Genomic DNA, 18202 nt, shown 5'->3' on the forward strand with positions numbered 1-18202 from the left:
TAGCTTGGGGACAGCAGCCCTCCTCCTCCCCCCACCCGCTCAGCATGGGATCGGCCAGCAAACTGCAAGAGTTCCAGCCCCTCTGCCCATGGGCAGGGCGGCCCCACACAGCAGAGACAAGAGGGGAATGTGGGGCCCTGTGGGCAGCACAATTCAGATCGGACAAATACCGGGGGATGCACAACGGAGGGAATAACCCAAGCTGCTCCCAGTGACCTGCAGACCCGGGCCGTGCATCGGGAAATAATCTTGGGCGTCACTGCGGGCAGCTCTATGGAGAAAAAAACAAACCAGAGGCACAGGGTGGGGAAGGATGCAGGGAGCATTGTAACATCTGTACATAAATCAGTGATGCGGCCTTGTTCGGACACGGTGTGCAGCACTGGTCCCACAGCTCAACACAGGATATGGCAGAGCTCCAGGGGTGCAGAGAAGGGCAATGAAAAGGATCAGAGGCTGGAGAAAGTGAGGAGCAATTGAAACGACTGGGATTGTTCCCTTGGAGAGGGGATGGGTAAGAGTCTGTTATCGTGTCCTCTATCAGATACTGACTGCTCTAGAGATGGTAGATTGGGAGTGTCTCTTCTCCTGGTCGCCTAATACAAGGGAAATTCAATGTCACTGAAAGGGAACAAATCCAACTGTGATCAAAGAAAACGTTCCTCACACAACACAGCCTGTGGAACTCACTGCCACAAGATGCTATTGAGGCCAAGAGCTCTGTAGGATTCCAACAGGGACTGGGTGTTTCTCTGGGTAACAGGACCCTCCAGGGTTATAACAAGACAGACTAAAATAACTGAGCACTTTGGCAGAGCTACAAGCCCTCCTGCTTCTGGGCAGGCACCACTCGCTGATGGGGTCACTCAGGAGGAGACTTTCCCAGGGGCGGGCTAGCCCAGAATTTCCTTCCACGAGTCAGGCAAAAAGCTTCCAGTGGTGCCAAGCGAATACAAACTGGCCGACCTCAGGTAGGCACAGACTGTGACCCTGGGACCCTTGGCAGATGGCACCAGGGGAACATAGGGGTTTACAGGGATCCCAGGGGTTGATATATGTAAAACAGGTCACCACAGGGTGGCATGGAAGGTCTCTACCAAGAACCCACTGACCATCTAAAGCAGGAATTGCTGTAACCCCCTGGGAAAATATTTCAGGCTGTGAAAACCCCACTCCATGCCATGCCACTCTTACTTCTGCACTGCTGCTGGTGGCAGTGCTGCCTTCAGGGGCTGCTCATGCCAGGGGACACTCAGAGGGCGAGAGCGTGCCTGTCGTGAACCTGCCGAGGGCCAGTGGGTACTGTATCAGCTGGGAGAGGATGGCGTGTGTTCTCCGTGGCTGGTGGAGTCAGGGAGCTGAGCCCCGGCTTGCACAGACAAGACTTCTTCATGCTCAGGGCAGGTGACAGCGAGGTGCCTCACAGCTCTGGGCACCCCCAAGAAGCATCACACAGATGAGCTCAGAGCTTGTGCAGACACTGCCCAAACCCCAGGGATCGCAGACCTCGGGCAGGCAGAGACCAGCCCTCGGGCTGTGCTGTGCGGACACTGCCCGACTCCGAGGGACCCCCTCGGCCAGCGCTGTGCCGACACTGACCTTTGGCCAAGCCCCATGCAGGATTTGTGTTTTCAGCAGCAATCCAGCTCCCATTGGATTCCCAGCTGCCACCAGCACGGGCTGGGGGAGTGTGGGGGGTGGCACTTTCCGAGTGTCCCTGCTCCACTGTGATGGAGTCAGCAAAAATAACAATCTCCCTCCCTGGAAATAATTCCTGCCCTGCTTTGAGGGGGACAAAATAAACACACAACCCGTGCTACAGAGTACATGGGGACAGGCAGCCCTACCCCAGCCCATGGGAACAGAGGAGCAGATGGGATGCAATCTGATTTTGAACAAACCCTCATAAGGCAATGCAGGGCCCTGGGCACAGTCCTGGGGTGCCCCCCCGGACCATGCTGTGGCCCCATTCTCCCTTGTGATGGCAGCCGAGGTCAGACCTAAGATGAATAGGCAGGTCCCAGCTCTTAGAGCTGTTATTTCAGGCTCTCTGCAGACTCAGACAGGCAGCACTTGCCTCATCTTTTCAAGCTTTTCTTGCATCCAGAAGGGCTGAAGATCTCATTTTTTGCTTAGAGCTGGTGGGATCCCAAAGCTCCAGCCTGGGCTATAGTGCCTGGGCCTCAATCCCGGCTTTTTGCCAGCTTTGGGACCTGGAGCTGTTTTTTTGAGCCTGCTACTGTGTTCCCAGAACCTCAGCATTTTTTAGAGACCTAGCAATGGCTCCTGGCTGCCAAGAGAACTTGGGAGAGGGGGCCCAATTGCAAGGCCTCCTCCAACAGGGAGGGGGAGCAAAACACAGGCAGGGCGCTGGGCACTGCCCTGGCATCCCAAGGGGAAAGGGGGGGCCGAACAGAGGCAGTGCTGGGGGCTGCCCTGGCATCCCAGGGGGCTGGGGAGGAGCCTGGGGGGCAGGACAGAGACAGGACGCTGCCCTGGCATCCCCGGGGGGGGGCAGAAGAGAGGCAGGGCGCTGGGTGCTGCCCTGGCATCCCGGGGCGGGACAGAACAGAGGCAGGGCGCTGGACGCTGCTCTGGCATCCCGGGGGTGGGGCAGAACAGAGGCAGGGCGCTGGGCGCTGCCCTGGCATCCCGGGGGGGCAGAACAGAGGCAGGGCGCTGGGCGCTGCCCTGGCATCCCGGGGGTGGGGCAGAACAGAGGCAGGGCACTGGGTGCTGCCCTGGCATCCCGGCAGGGGGGCAGAACACAGGCAGGGCGCTGGGCGCTGCCCTGGCATCCCGGCAGGGGGGCAGAACAGAGGCAGGGCGCTGGGCGCTGCCCTGGCATCCCGGGGGGGGGCAGAACAGAGGCAGGGCGCTGGGCGCTGCCCTGGCATCCCGGGGGGGGGGCAGAACAGAGGCAGGGCGCTGGACGCTGCCCTGGCATCCCAGGGGGGGGGCAGAACAGAGGCAGGGCGCTGGGCGCTGGGTGCTGCCCTGGCATCCCGGCAGGGGGGCAGAACAGAGGCAGGGCGCTGGGCGCTGCCCTGGCATCCCGGCAGGGGGGCAGAACAGAGGCAGGGCGCTGGGCGCTGCCCTGGCATCCCGGCAGGGGGGCAGAACAGAGGCAGGGCGCTGGGCGCTGCCCTGGCATCCCGGGGGGGGCAGAACAGAGGCAGGGCGCTGGGCGCTGCCCTGGCATGCCGGGGGGGGGCAGAACAGAGGCAGGGCGCTGGACGCTGCCCTGGCATCCCGGGGGGGGCAGAACAGAGGCAGGGCGCTGGACGCTGCCCTGGCATCCCGGGGGGGGGCAGAACAGAGGCAGGGCGCTGGGCGCTGCCCTGGCATCCCGGCAGGGGGGCAGAACAGAGGCAGGGCGCTGGGCGCTGCCCTGGCATCCCGGCAGGGGGGCAGAACAGAGGCAGGGCGCTGGGCGCTGCCCTGGCATCCCGGCAGGGGGGCAGAACAGCGGCAGGGCGCTGGGCGCTGCCCTGACATCCCGGGGGGGGGGCAGAACACAGGCAGGGCGCTGGACGCTGCCCTGGCATCCCGGCGGGGGGGCAGAACACAGGCAGGGCGCTGGGCGCTGCCCTGGCATGCCGGGGGGGGGCAGAACAGAGGCAGGGCGCTGGACGCTGCCCTGGCATCCCGGGGGGGGGCAGAACAGAGGCAGGGCGCTGGACGCTGCCCTGGCATCCCGGGGGGGCAGAACAGAGGCAGGGCGCTGGACGCTGCCCTGGCATCCTGGCGGGGGGGCAGAACAGAGGCAGGGCGCTGGACGCTGCCCTGGCATCCCGGGGGGGGGCAGAACAGAGGCAGGGCGCTGGGCGCTGCCCTGGCATCCCGGGGGGGGGCAGAACAGAGGCAGGGCGCTGGACGCTGCCCTGGCATCCCGGGGGGGGGCAGAACAGAGGCAGGGCGCTGGACGCTGCCCTGGCATCCCGGGGGGGGGCAGAACAGAGGCAGGGCGCTGGGCGCTGCCCTGGCATCCCGGGGGGGGGCAGAACAGAGGCAGGGCGCTGGACGCTGCCCTGGCATCCCGGGGGGGGGCAGAACAGAGGCAGGGCGCTGGACGCTGCCCTGGCATCCCGGGGGGGGGCAGAACAGAGGCAGGGCGCTGGACGCTGCCCTGGCATCCCGGGGGGGGGGCAGAACAGAGGCAGGGCGCTGGACGCTGCCCTGGCATCCCGGGGGGGGGCAGAACAGAGGCAGGGCGCTGGACGCTGCCCTGGCATCCCGGGGGGGGCAGAACAGAGGCAGGGCGCTGGACGCTGCCCTGGCATCCCGGGGGGGGGGCAGAACAGAGGCAGGGCGCTGGACGCTGCCCTGGCATCCCGGGGGGGGGGCAGAACAGAGGCAGGGCGCTGGACGCTGCCCTGGCATCCCGGGGGGGGGGCAGAACAGAGGCAGGGCGCTGGACGCTGCCCTGGCATCCCGGGGGGGGGCAGAACAGAGGCAGGGCGCTGGACGCTGCCCTGGCATCCCGGGGGGGGGCAGAACAGAGGCAGGGCGCTGGACGCTGCCCTGGCATCCCGGGGGGGGGGCAGAACAGAGGCAGGGCGCTGGACGCTGCCCTGGCATCCCGGGGGGGGGGAGAACAGAGGCAGGGCGCTGGACGCTGCCCTGGCATCCCGGGGGGGGCAGAACAGAGGCAGGGCGCTGGGCGCTGCCCTGGCATCCCGGGGGGGGGGCAGAACAGAGGCAGGGCGCTGGGCGCTGCCCTGGCATCCCGGCGGGGGGGCAGAACAGAGGCAGGGCGCTGGGCGCTGCCCTGGCATCCCGGCAGGGGGACAGAACAGAGGCAGGGCGCTGGGCGCTGCCCTGACATCCCGGGGGGGGGCAGAACACAGGCAGGGCGCTGGACGCTGCCCTGGCATCCCGGCGGGGGGGCAGAACAGAGGCAGGGCGCTGGGCGCTGCCCTAGCATGCCGGGGGGGGGCAGAACAGAGGCAGGGCGCTGGACGCTGCCCTGGCATCCCGGGGGGGGGCAGAACAGAGGCAGGGCGCTGGACGCTGCCCTGGCATCCTGGCGGGGGGGCAGAACAGAGGCAGGGCGCTGGACGCTGCCCTGGCATCCTGGCGGGGGGGCAGAACAGAGGCAGGGCGCTGGACGCTGCCCTGGCATCCCGGGGGGGGGGCAGAACAGAGGCAGGGCGCTGGGCGCTGCCCTGGCATCCCGGGGGGGGGCAGAACAGAGGCAGGGCGCTGGACGCTGCCCTGGCATCCCGGGGGGGGGCAGAACAGAGGCAGGGCGCTGGACGCTGCCCTGGCATCCCGGGGGGGGGCAGAACAGAGGCAGGGCGCTGGACGCTGCCCTGGCATCCCGGGGGGGGGGCAGAACAGAGGCAGGGCGCTGGGCGCTGCCCTGGCATCCCGGGGGGGGGCAGAACAGAGGCAGGGCGCTGGACGCTGCCCTGGCATCCCGGGGGGGGGCAGAACAGAGGCAGGGCGCTGGACGCTGCCCTGGCATCCCGGGGGGGGGCAGAACAGAGGCAGGGCGCTGGACGCTGCCCTGGCATCCCGGGGGGGGGGCAGAACAGAGGCAGGGCGCTGGACGCTGCCCTGGCATCCCGGGGGGGGGCAGAACAGAGGCAGGGCGCTGGACGCTGCCCTGGCATCCCGGGGGGGCAGAACAGAGGCAGGGCGCTGGACGCTGCCCTGGCATCCCGGGGGGGGGCAGGACAGAGGCAGGGCGCTGGACGCTGCCCTGGCATCCCGGGGGGGGGAGGAGCCTGGGGGGCAGGACAGAGGCAGGGCAGTGCTAGCCCGGGGGGACCGACCCGGTGTGCGGGACACTGAGCCCCACTGCCCAGGCGGCCGTGGGGGCAGGACGGTACCCGGGTACCCGGCCCCGCCCGGCTGTCTGCAGACTCGGGCACACGCCACCCCCCGCTGCAGTTCGGGGGCCGGGCCTGGGCACCGCGGGGCTGCCCGGCTGCAGAGGGGGCGGGGCGGGCCCGAGCCTGAGGGTCCCGGGGCGGGCCCGGCTCCGCTCACCTTGGCCAGGCCGGGCATCTGCAGGCGGCGCCGGGCGGCGATGGTCATGGCCGGGCGGGCTCCGGGGCGGCTCTGCCGGCAGCGGCCTCGGGCCTCTCTGCTGCCCCCGCCGGCCGCCAGCCCGCCCGGAGCCCGCCGCCCGTAACCCCTTCGGCCCCGCCCCGCCCCCTCGAGACCCCAGCCCCCTTGTCCCCCCCTGCATCTCCCTCCCCCTCGAGCCTCTCCCCTTCCTAGTGCCCCCCCCGGGACCCCAGCCCCTACCCTGCCTCCTTGTCCGCCCCCACACCCTCCTCCCCCTCGAGCCTCTCCCCTTCCTAGTGCCCCCCCCCGGGACCCCAGCCCCTACCCTGCCTCCTTGTCCACCCCCACCCCCTCCTCCCCCTCGAGCCTCTCCCCTTCCTAGTGCCCCCCCCCGGGACCCCTGCCTCCTTGTCCACCTCCGCACCCTCCTCCCCCTCGAGCCTCTCCCCTTCCTAGTGCCCCCCCCACCGGGACCCCTGCCTCCTTGTCCACCCCCACACCCTCCTCCCCCTCGAGCCTCTCCCCTTCCTAGTGCCCCCCGGCTCCCTGCGTCTCCCGCCTGTCCCCTTCCTAGTGCTCCCCCCCGGAACCCCAACCCCCTTGTCCCCCCCGCACCTCCCTCCCCCTCGAGCCTCTCCCCTTCCTAGTGCCCCCCCCGGGACCCCAGCCCCTACCCTGCCTTCTTGTCCACCCCCACACCCTCCTCTCCCTCGAGCCTCTCCCCTTCATAGTGCCCCCCCGGGATCCCTGCCTCCTTGTCCGCCCCCACACCCTCCTCCCCCTCGAGCCTCTCCCCTTCCTAGTGCCCCCCCACCCCCTGCATCTCCTGCCTGTCCCCTTCCTAGTGCCCCCCGCACCTCCCTCCCCCTCGAGCCTCTCCCCTTCCTAGTACCCCCCGGGCCCCCAGACCCTGCCTTGTCCTGCCCCGCCCCCCCGACCTCCTGCGCCCCCCCGTCCCCTTCCTAGTGCCCCCCTGGGACCCCAGCCCCTACTCTGCCCCCCAACCTCCTGCATCTCCCACCTGTCCCCTTCCTAGTGCCCCCCCCCAGGTCCCCAGCCCCTCACATCTCCGCCCCGCCCCACCGCCGGCATCGACCGGCCCCGCCTCGCTGCCCCTGCGCACCTCCCCTTCCTACTGCCCCCCTGACCTCCTCCCCTGCCCCCAAGCCCCCACACTCCTCGCTCCCCCAAGCTCCTGCACCCCTCCCCTTCCTACTGCCCTGCCTCTGTGCCCCCTCCTACTGCAGCCCTGGACACGCCAGCTCTGCCCCTACACCCCTCCCTACTGCAGCCCTGCATTGCCTCCCTCTCCCACTCTGCCAGTACCCCTCAATCCTGACCTGCAGCCGTCTGCTCTCCCAGCCTGGCTCTCCCTCACACACCATCCTATCCAGAGTATTTCTTTACTCTCTGTGTGACCTAGTCTGGCCTGCCCAGGGTTAGTTCCTTGCAGGGAGTGAAATAAGCTGCCTGGAAGGGGCACAATCCAACCCTGCTGTGGGGGGCACCCAGACAGGGCTGGTGGGGCAAGGAGCTGTGGGAGCTGGTTCCCAGGCACTCTGCACTGGTGCATATGCACCCCCACAGCCATCTACCCCAGATGGTGCCATCTCTGGGCAAAGGGCCCAGGCAGGGAGTCAGGCAATGCCCCCTCCATGCATGGGGGTCTTGCTGGGCCAGGCCCTGCAGTTCCATGAGGGTTGCTGGTCTACCCCCAGGAGCCCCTGCTCTGAGCTAAGGGAGCCTATCTCCACTAGGACCCCAGAGCCTAGCCATTGCCCCAGAGATGCAGAGTGTGGGCCGCCAGCCCTGCTCCCAGCAGGCTGCTACACACCCCTGCACGGCTTGCCCCATGTCCCAGCTGGCAGGGCAGTGCAGGGGCTCTGACCCACACCCCGTGGTAGAGCCCTATGGCTGCAGTAGCTTCTCTCAGCGAGGGAGGGATGGTCCTGAGTCCCACCTTGCCTGGCACTGGTACCTGGCTCTGGGCATTGGCTGGGCAGTCTGGCAAGCCAGCTTCAAAAGCAGCTGATCAATCGGCTCCTTAGCTGCAGCAGGCGAGGCACTCACCAGCTGCTGGCAGGCAGCTGGGCTTTTCTGATAATCAGTACTCAGGTTAAACAACTTTTTCCTAGAGATAATTGGCAGGAAGAAAAGCATCCATCCCAGCCTTATTCTTGCTTCACGAATGCTGGAGTGGTGCTTGCTGGCTGCTCTGGGCTGCCCATGGCACACCAGGACTGCACCCATTAGGCAGCGATCTTCTTAAAAGCAATCGATCCCTAATGTGCTGTCGGGAGAGGCAGGACTAGCCTGGAGCATGTTAATGGGGGAAGGAGCTTTTCCCCCTCTATTGGAGCATCCCCAAGGTGCTGTTCTTCTCCAGGGGAATTGCTTGGTGCTGTGGAGATGCCAGGATTGCCATCCGGCACAGCCCTACGCAATCCCAAGGCACCTGCTGTGGGGACTTGACTGAGCCTGAATTTGGCAGGAGGGTCCCCGTGTTCAGGAGATGGCTCTGCCTCCCTGAGATGGGCACCATCAAGCCCATTTTGCCCAGGACTCTAACCTACCATTCTGTCCTCCCCAGCACGCGCCCTGGTCTCTCCTGTACCAGACCCCTGGGCCCCATCTCGTCTAGCTTTCCTTGGAAGAAGGTCATGTATTCCTCTGCTACGTCCACCTGTATTGTTAATAGCGAGCCCGCCTTGGGAAAGTGTTCACGCCAACCCACAGCCTGCACCCCTGCTAGCAGAGCACAGGGCCAGCATGGTCATGGGGGCAAAGCTGAACACTGGGTTTGCTAAGGTGTGTTGGGGATAAAGGCACAATCCCCTCCCTGGAATCTTACAGTCCAGGCTAGCTTGCTCGCAGTTTGCACTGGAGGAGCACTTGGGGTACGTCTGTGCTGCAATTAAAAACCCACAGTGGGCCCATGCCAGATGACTTGGGCTCGCAGGGCTCACGCTGTGTAGGATGGTGGTGGGTCGGTCTGTGGGCACCAAACCAGGCTGTCCCAGCACAGTGGAACTGTAGCAAGCCAGTGTTGTGCTGCACCCAGCAGGGAGAATAGAGGCTGTGATCTGTGGTGCCTTGTAACGAGCTGTGGTGAAGCCAGGAGAACGTGGCTGGGGCACAGATGGGGCCTGGCCGAAGCAGCTTTGTGGTCTAATGTCATCAGCGGGGGGGCTTGGCCCTACTCCAGTCCCCTTTAAGCTGAGCCAGTGTTGGGGAGTTCAGGGCAGGATTATTCTGCAGCCCAGAGCCAGGGCCCAGCTGCAGGACGATTACAGCACTTACATAAGCAGCAGAGCAGGGCTTTTTCCTGGGTCTTCCCTGTAATGCTGTAGATTAACACACCCAGCTGGTGGAGCCACGGGGCAGCTGGCTAGGGCCCGAGAGGAACCACAGGTCCCAGCTGCAGCCAGGGAGGACCCCAGCATTGAGCGAGCCCATTGGACGCTCCAGCCCCAAAGTGACTCCACCTTGCAGTGTGCGCGCTGTGGGGCCATGGGATCTTGGGGCCAGTGTCACTAGTGGGAATCCTCACCACCAGACTCCCCACCAGCCACGCTGCTCTGCTGGAGGGGCGCCAGGCCGCAGGCAGAGTTCAACCCCAACAGCCATTATCCCCCAGCACCTGGAAAGCACCAGTGGCAGCCCCCTCATGTAGCCGTGGACCCAGCTACCGCCAAGGAAAGCGACAGCACATCAGTTTGAACCCATGAAACATCCACCCCATGCAAACAAACCGGCCAACGGTCAATGGATGGGACTTACGGGTAGCTTAGTCCACCAAGGGGGCTGCCAGGATGGTGGCAGCCAACTAGCCCAGAGTGCCACTAAGCTGGGATGTTGCTGGGGAGGATACACCCTCGGTGGCACAGGGGGTTCTCTGGCCTGTGCTATGCAGGGTGGGGGAGCCACAGGCCGTGCAACTGGTGCTGGCAGAGCCTGGGTGCAGGAGGCCCCGCTGGCCCATTACACAGGACAGTTGGACTGACAGGCAGCTCTGTGAGGCAGCGGGAGCCCTCCGATTCCTGGCTGCAGGGGAGCCCTGCATCCCACAGCAGAACTAGGGAGAGGGGATTCTGCGCCTTTGGCCTTGTTCCTCCCCCTGCCCCCATGATAGTGTGAACAGGGGGCTCTGGCAACCCCCCGCCGCTCCCCACACCCCGCGAGGTCAGGAGCAGGAAGCGGCAGCAGGTGATGGAACATCTACACATGGAGGGCCCTGCCCATGGAGCCATCCACATGAAGCTGCAGGCCCAGCTCAGTGGGCAGCTGTTCTACCCGAGCCTCCTCTAGCCACGTCTTTTTCAGCAGGCCTGGGGCAAGCGCAGGTAGAGCCCTGCACGGGACTATTTTATTGATCCCGCTCCTGTCCCACAGCGCAATACGCACTCCCGCAACGGTTCTTGCATTTTTATCCCACTCCCACCTGCAAAAACCTCAGATCCCACAAATCCCACAAGGGAGAGAGATTCTCCCCGGCCACTAGAAAAACCCAAGCCAAAACCCCCACGGTTGGTTAATATATTAAATATATAAATGGAATTCAGATACAATTTTTACCACGAAAAGAATACAACAAATCTTGTTTAACCCAGGTAAAAACACTAACTCCTATTACAATAGACATCAAAACTCTCTCTAGCCCTCACTTAAATTTAAGTATTAACCCCCCCCCCCCTTTTTTTTTTTTCCAATAAACCTGCTTTAGATTGCTGAAATTCGGTCTATGATAAACTGCTGTCTTGGGGACATCACACAGAACATCCAAACGAATTGCACCACAATTTTGCCTTAAAAGGTGCTGGTTTTTTTTTTTTTTTTAATGACTATAAAAAGTTAAGTGGTTTAAAAAAAACTGGAAGTTTTTAAACCACTTGAGCACTATTTTTAGAACTTTGAACCATCCCAGTCAAGTTATTTAGGGCAGGGTTATTATTGCTTTTTGAAAAACATTTACCAGGGAAACCGTGCACAGCACTGACAGCAAGCTGCTGCGGCAGCGACAGTCTGCACGTACGTGAAGTCACAGAACAACAAAACTGGAGGGGGATTCTCTGACCTGACCCGAGCCGGTGTACAGTACGGATTCACAAAGAGGGAGATAAACACGTAAAGGAAAGAGCAGCTCAAACAAAATAATTAGCAATTTCTCCAATAGGCAATTCTTGGTAAACTGATGAGAGATTTAGGGTTTTCCCGCAAAATTACCAGTGTCTAGTTTTTTTGCCCACCCACAACAATGTACATTTTACCCACTCCTCCTATTACGGCAGCAGGTCCTGCAGGACCCCAGTCCCGCCGCGCGGGGCTCTAAGTGCAGGTAGCAACCTGCAGGAAGTGTCACTGCAGAAGGGCTCTGGAGAAACGGTGAGCTAAGCTAGGGCCTTAGGAGACAGGGCCACAGAACGCAAGGAAGCGGATTGGGCTAAGCAGGGGGTGGGAGGGAGCAGGTGTGGAGCCAGCCCGTGGGCAGAGGGAGCTGCTGCAGGTGGAGCGGGGAGAGGGCAGTCTTTCCATGGGATTATCCTTCTGATTGCTCTAGGCCCAAGAATCCTGGTGCTGAGTCACCGGAGGTACAGGGAGGAAGGGGTTGGAGTCACAAGACTGCTTGGGTTATAGAGTCCATGCTGTGGGCCTGAGTTGGGGGTATGGGGTGTTTCTGGCACCCGTCTTGGCTGTGAAGGTAGAACTTGGGTAACGAGCTCCCAGTGTGAAGCAGCACAAGTGCAGCTGATCATCCACCACGAGCCCCGGGCTTTTTCAGAGTCTCTGCTTCAGTGGTCGTAGGCTGAGTTTGGTGGCAGGAGTGAAGTACTCTGGGTGCTGAGACAGGCACCTGCTGCCAGGGATGAAGCCATGTCACTCACTGGCAGACTAATTTGAGCTCCCCACTCTTCTGTCCATTGTTTAAGCGGGGAGACTAGAGCTGCATCCAGTGCTCCTGGGACACTGCTATTTACACAGCCTGCCTTAACCTCAGCCCCTGCCCCAGGCCCCTCTATGCAGGCATAGCTTGGACTGAAATGGTCTTTTACTGCAATGGCAGATCCAGCGTGATGCTGGTCATTACACTTGCCCCCCCCCGTCTCCCTGCATCTGAGACTGCTTGTTAGGTACCCAGCTGCTGATTCCATTTTCTCAAGTGCATCATCTCATACTTAATACTTAACATCAGTGCAAAATCCTCAGTGTCCAGCCACCTGGGGCAGGTTTAATCTTTTCCTGGGTATTTTCTTCTGCTGCGTGTTACGCACAGCTGGGATCAGCAGAGTTCATGAGCTCCCTCACAAAACCAACAACAAATCATTCGTTTTCACATCACAATGAGTAGAAATAAAAGCAACCAAGGGTTCAGTAATGAACTGAGCGAAACCGAAAAGTGACTCATTTATTAGCAGCATAAAAGGGGACCTGCAAAGGGAAAAAATTGTGCTTATGCCCCTTTGGGGCTTTGAATTTAGCATCTATTGAGCTTCATGACTGATTCACATTCTGGAGACAGGAAGCCCTCGTTATTGACAACACTCCTGGCCCCTTCAGTGAATGTGTGAATGCTAACGTAGATCCACTGAGGTGTCCTCCAGGGTGCCTGAGCTATCTAAGGCTGTGTCTACTCACTGAAGTTGCCTGGGATCAGTTAAACCAATTTAAGGGAATCCGCAACTGGGGATATAACTGGATCTGTTGTGATCTGGTGCAATGGGTGTGTTTAGAGAAGATCTAGAAGGAAAAAACAAGCGAGAAAACACCCCAGCTCTTTATCACAAGCAGCTCAAAGGGCACATGCACCCAGTCCTATTAAAGTCATTGGCCAGGTCCCCTGAAGAACTGGCAAGGCAGGCTAAATTCCACTGCTATTGGGAAAGGAGAGGAACGCTCGTTTTCCAGTTACAGTCACATGACGTGCTCCTGATGCGGCTGTGGAGCAAGCCTAGCCCAGATGGTTGGTGTCCCTATTTTATACAGCAGCTTCAGTGCGTCACAGTGGCTGAACAGATGACATGGTCCTTGGCATCACTTCATTTCAGTGCACTGTCAAACAAGACTAACTCCACAAACTGAAGGGGGGGAAGTTTACTACTTAAACTACATCCAACACATGACAAGCTGCTCTACTCTGAAACGTCATCAGAGCAATTTTCCTCCTTCCAGATAAGGCGGGGAGGGCCTGTTTCAGGACACGTTTTACAACTTTCCATCATTCTGTCAAACCCAATTCTGCATGTTCTGAGCTCAGGGCTCAGCCACGCTGGTTCCTTAAAGACAGCAGCAGAAGCAGAGCACTGTTCACAAACAATGCAAAAGAGGTTTATTGAATCATCACAGTTAGACCACGCCCAGTACAGCAACATTTGCAATAAATTAGAGAACCAAACCTATCATCCTAGTGCTAGAAAATACACTGTTCACACACGCAATGATTTCTGCTAGTAGCGCCCAGCAGAGTTACTGAATCAAGTCACAATTAAACCATTCCTTCAATACTGCAAAAACAATGACACAGGGGAAAAGCAGCTGGAAAGAAACTCTTGCATCATTACGAGGGTGTTAGCTTGGCACTGACATTGCTAACAGGAGAACCTGGATTTCCAAGTTATCAGGGAGTGTGTTAACAGCGGAACTTAAAGCCAGAAAAGTCTCCCGAGGCTGAGATTCCGGCTCTCCTGAGGCAATGTTCAGAGTGCCTGCCTGAAAGGGTTGCGTCTGAGTAGGGGTCAGGAAGGAAGAGGAAAAACCTCAAACAGCAAGAATCATTAATGCACAATGCAATCCTGATGCACAGACCACGTCCCCTGCAGCCTTGTTCCTTTCGAGGAGGTTCAGCGAGATACAATCTGCAGCTGATATATATCAGTCCAACAGGCATGCAGGCTGCAGGGTTACCGTTTGCCCACGGCACGGTGCAACCCGCAGGGCCAAGTTTCCCGAAGCTCAGCTTGGGCCATGGGTGGGTGGGTTACCTGGCAAGCTGAACCTGCTATCCTCACTGACAGCCGCTCAGTGCCACCAGCAGGGTGCAGGTGAGAATCACAACTGTGCGGTAAGGCATCCCCCAGGTCCAAAGGCACAACCAAGGGATTTGCAGGGCCATTGGGTCTCAAGTCATTCACATGCCAAGCAAGAGGCAGGCTCCTGAAGGGTAGGCAAATCATGGGAACCTGAGCTAGAGCAAAGACACGAGACTGGGCTCTGCTTCCAGCACTCAGACCATTCAAAAGACCATGTTAGGGAGAAGGGGAATTCATAGAATCATAGAAAATCAGGGTTGGAAGGGACCTCAGGAGGTCATCTAGTCCAACCCCCTGCTCAAAGCAGGACCAATCCCCAACTAAATTTCGAGAGAGAAGCCAAGGGAATCCGTGGCACAACACACAATGCAGGCTGCAGTCCCAGTGGAGAACGCTCTTGAAAGGAGCCCTCCCCAGACACGAGGAGCAGGGACCTGAGGCATCATCCCACTGACTGCACGTTCTGGGGGCATCCTCAGAGCAGGACGCTGCCCAGTGCACCTTAGAGCAGGGCAGCTGCATCAAGCTGCCATGGTGGGAGACTCGGTTCCCATGATGGCTAGCCGTGCTCTCTCCACTAATTTGCTCCAGTAAAGCAGCTCCGTTCCAGCGGTGAGGGCACTGAGCATAACACTCCACAACTGTATAATTTCACAAAGGGGTGGAGCGTTGTGCAATGGGGACCCCGGCCACCTTAGAAGCAGAAGTGCAAGGTCAAACAGTTGGTTGCTACACCAGCAAACCCTAGCAGTAGATGCTGCAGTTAATTTTGCCCGGAGTTGTTCCCTAGGGCCTGGCTCGGAGTAACTGAGGAGCCAGGTGCTGCCAAGTCAGATGCTCGGGGCGTGGTGCCCAGCAGCAGTATGTGCTGGCGGAGGAAGCTGACACAAGCAGCTTCGCTGACCTGCACAGCCTCCTCTCCAGCACCAATCACACCCTGCAGTGTTCCTACGCATGGCCTTGACTCAGACCAAAGGGAGGCGAGCACTTAGCCCCACCACACATCCTGGGGGATTATCGCCTGCCCTTAGTGTGAGGAAGCCTTGTCCGTGCCCGCTGGGGATCAGCTCCCCAACTCCACGGGCGCCACACACTCCTCCCGAGGCCTCGCAGGTCCTGCTCTCGCCACAGATGAGCGATGCGCCCACTCCAACCCACCAGCCCTCTGAGTGTCCCCCCGGAGCACCCAGCCCTGCTCCACTGGACACAGGCAGAATTCACAGATTCGCTGCTCCCAAAGAACCAGGACCTCAGCTTAGCAGTCACCCCACAAGGCTGCAGCACAGAGCTCCAAGGAGCTGTGACGACTGGGGCAGTGACAGGGCACTTCTGGGCACTGAGGTACGACTGAGGCACCTGCGCTGTGCCTGGCCCCCAGGGCATTTCACCCCAGAGCATGGTGCCCCAGGGCATGCCAAGGGAGGCCCCAAAAGGAGACACCCCACCACTTCTGCCCCTCCCACTGCAACCTCAGTACAGAGCGACAGCAAACGGATATGACCACACTGCAATGGCAGCACCCAAGTGTCCTACCCGCCACACAGCTGCTAGCACTGAGAGGGGCAGCGTTACCCAGCGATTAGAGCAGCGGATCAGGAGTCTGGGCTTTGCAGAGTTCTCCCGCCAGCCCTTTCCCAAAGAGGCTTTGTGTGACCTTGGCCAGACACTGCACAGCCTGTCTCCATGTCCCCCTCGCTCAGTGAGGTAGCAGTGCTCAAAGGACTCTCCTCGCAGGGATCGCGAGGCTGAATTAATGTCTGATGAGCAGCACACACCCTGGGAACAGCTGGCTGGCCTCCTCCTGGCAAGGAACACAGGCAGCTCCACTCTGAGGAGCACCTACAAACAGCCCTGCGGGTCCCAAGTACACTCGATCTGCCCAGCCGATGAGCAGAGAGCACGTGCTAGAACCACAGGGACTGGGTAGCCAGGCAGGGGCTTGTTATGGCTCTTGCATCATCTACAACTGGAACTTCATTCGCAATTCTGTTCCTGATGAGTGAACCAGCTGCGGCAGGGCCAATGGGGGAAAAGCAGCCCATGCTTCTCTCAGCCAGTAGTAGGCAGCAGCTCTGCACCTCGGTACGCAGCAGGAGCAGCAGGCTTGGAAAATGAGGAACTGCAGTTTATACAGAGACCTTTTCAGAGTAGAACTGCACTTTAGTCTGTGGCTCTCCTGGGCCAGAGAATATCTGCCATATCCAATACACCAGCCACTGCATGCCCCACTAGACTCACTCAGTACCCATCTCACCGCATTATCCCTGGCGAGCAGCACTCGGGTATTCCATTGGGAGACCAAACACGCCCTGTCCACGCCACTCTTTGGAGAAGGCAAAAATTCCTGCTCAGGAGAGCCCATCTGTCTGACTGGGCAAAAGGAAAAGAAAATCCAATATCGCACGCACACGTGCACACATACACACTCCCTCCCTCCTCATCTTGCTCTCTCTCACCCAGATGCACGTGCCCTCCCTCACTGTAAACACCAAGGTGAGAGTAATCAACTGAGGCCTCTCTCCGGCACCCAGACATGCCCTCCCTGGGTCCTAGTTTGGGGTGCGTTGGGAAGGTGGCCCCGGCTGAGGTACGCCCTGCAGCGCAGCAGGTATTGTGTGATTTAGAAAGGGAAAGAGGCAGATCTCCTGGAAGTGATGGCACTTCAGAGACAGCCAGGGACTGAAGCCCCATCAGTTCAGAGGCTGGCTGCGCTGGCAGCCACCTGTGCAGGATTTGGGGTGCCCAAGCCCTGCGGGCTCACAGGTGGATTTGCTGTGGCTGTTTTCTCAGCAGCCAGCCTTTGGCTTGTGGATCAAGAACGGCAGCTTCCCACACGAGTTCGTGATCTGGGTTTAATGAGTCCATTGCTGGAGGAGAGTGCTGAGATGGCTCTCTGGGGTCTCCCAGGGAGCTCACATTTGGCTGCTGAATCGCATCCTGAAGAAGCGGTCCCTGATGTACTGCTCACTGTCCCCCGCCACCTGGCTCAGCCAGGTCACCCTACTGTCAGCGATGTCCTCTTTCAGCTTTTGCTTGGTGACAGACACCCAGCCTGGCCCCTTGCTGCTCTGCGGCCCAGTCAGCAACACGTAGCAGGCATGCCGGCTCCGCTCAAACAGCACCGCTGGAACAGAGAGAAGGGGGTTACAGCCAGACCCCTGCCCGGGACAAGGGCAGATCAGAGCGCTGCAGCCAACCGAGACTCCGCAGGCTCTGTGAGAGACGACAGTGCGAAGGGCCAGCTGCCACAGGCAGCGTCTCCACTGGAGGGGCCCAGGGAGCAGCACTTACCGTCGAAGGCAACTATTTGGTCTGGGCTATTGTTCAGCTCCAAGAGAACATTGGGGTAGGACGGATGGAACAGATACAGATTCTGGAGAGCCACTTTGGAGCCCTGAAACAAACAGGAGGCATCAAGGTGGGGGAGCACTTCATCCTGCCCAGTTGGGCAGAAGCCACAGTCAAAACACGCACCTGGCTTTGGGGAAATAAGCCAGGTTTTGCCGAACTCTGCTAGTTTGTGCCAGACGGCACCAAGCGTGAGAGCCGGGCGGCAGACTTTACCAGTCCAGCCTGGTCGGACGAGTCCCATCAGTACCAGAGCTGGGTTTATTCACTGGTCTGAAAGGCCCCCGTCTGTTTCTCATAACATTCCTGAATGCCCCAGGTGCCCATCAGCCACACACAGGGCACAGAGAGGGGGAGGGTTCAGGAAGACGTACCCAGCGGTCATGGGGAAAACACTTAGCACGTCTGCACACAACTATCAGGCTGATGTTGACAAAGGTCCGAGAGGGAGCAGCGTCATCACTGCCCCTCACTCATCTCTCACAGCCCCTCCCCTGGCTGGTTCCCAGCACCAAGAGGCTGACCTGCCAGCTGACTTTCCCCATCCAAGTCGCTGTATGCCACGGCCACGGCGAGACAGACAACGCTTGAGGGGCACCAGAGAATCCACGGCCTCAGAACAAGTTCTATAGGGGCATTTGCTGTAAGTATGAAAAATCAAAGCTAACCCTCCACTGGGAGCTCCAGCACCTGCAATTTTCTAACCGCTTGGTAAAGACACGTGCAGACACTAAGGCACCAAGTCTTCCAGGTCGCCACCTCCTCCTGCCGGATGAGCTGAGCTGCCCCCCGCTTACCAGCCCCATCCACAG

The 18202-nt window shown here is 60.6% G+C and overlaps 1 protein-coding gene across 1 annotated transcript in view; it reads right to left on the minus strand.

The window, feature by feature from the left end:
- Positions 1-13319: 13319 nt before the first annotated feature.
- Positions 13320-18202, minus strand: part of FAM234A (family with sequence similarity 234 member A) — a 54161-nt gene continuing 49278 nt past the window's right edge. Inside the window, exons 11-12 of the mRNA XM_077827937.1 lie at positions 17334-17436; positions 13320-17166 (exon numbers count right to left, since the gene is read on the minus strand). Coding sequence (XP_077684063.1) covers positions 16955-17166; positions 17334-17436 — 315 coding nt within the window. The 3' untranslated portion in view covers positions 13320-16954. The remainder of the gene's footprint in view (positions 17167-17333; positions 17437-18202) is intronic.

Source organism: Eretmochelys imbricata, chromosome 10, assembly GCF_965152235.1.
Source record: "Eretmochelys imbricata isolate rEreImb1 chromosome 10, rEreImb1.hap1, whole genome shotgun sequence".
In the NCBI taxonomy this organism is placed as follows: Eukaryota; Metazoa; Chordata; order Testudines; family Cheloniidae; genus Eretmochelys; species Eretmochelys imbricata.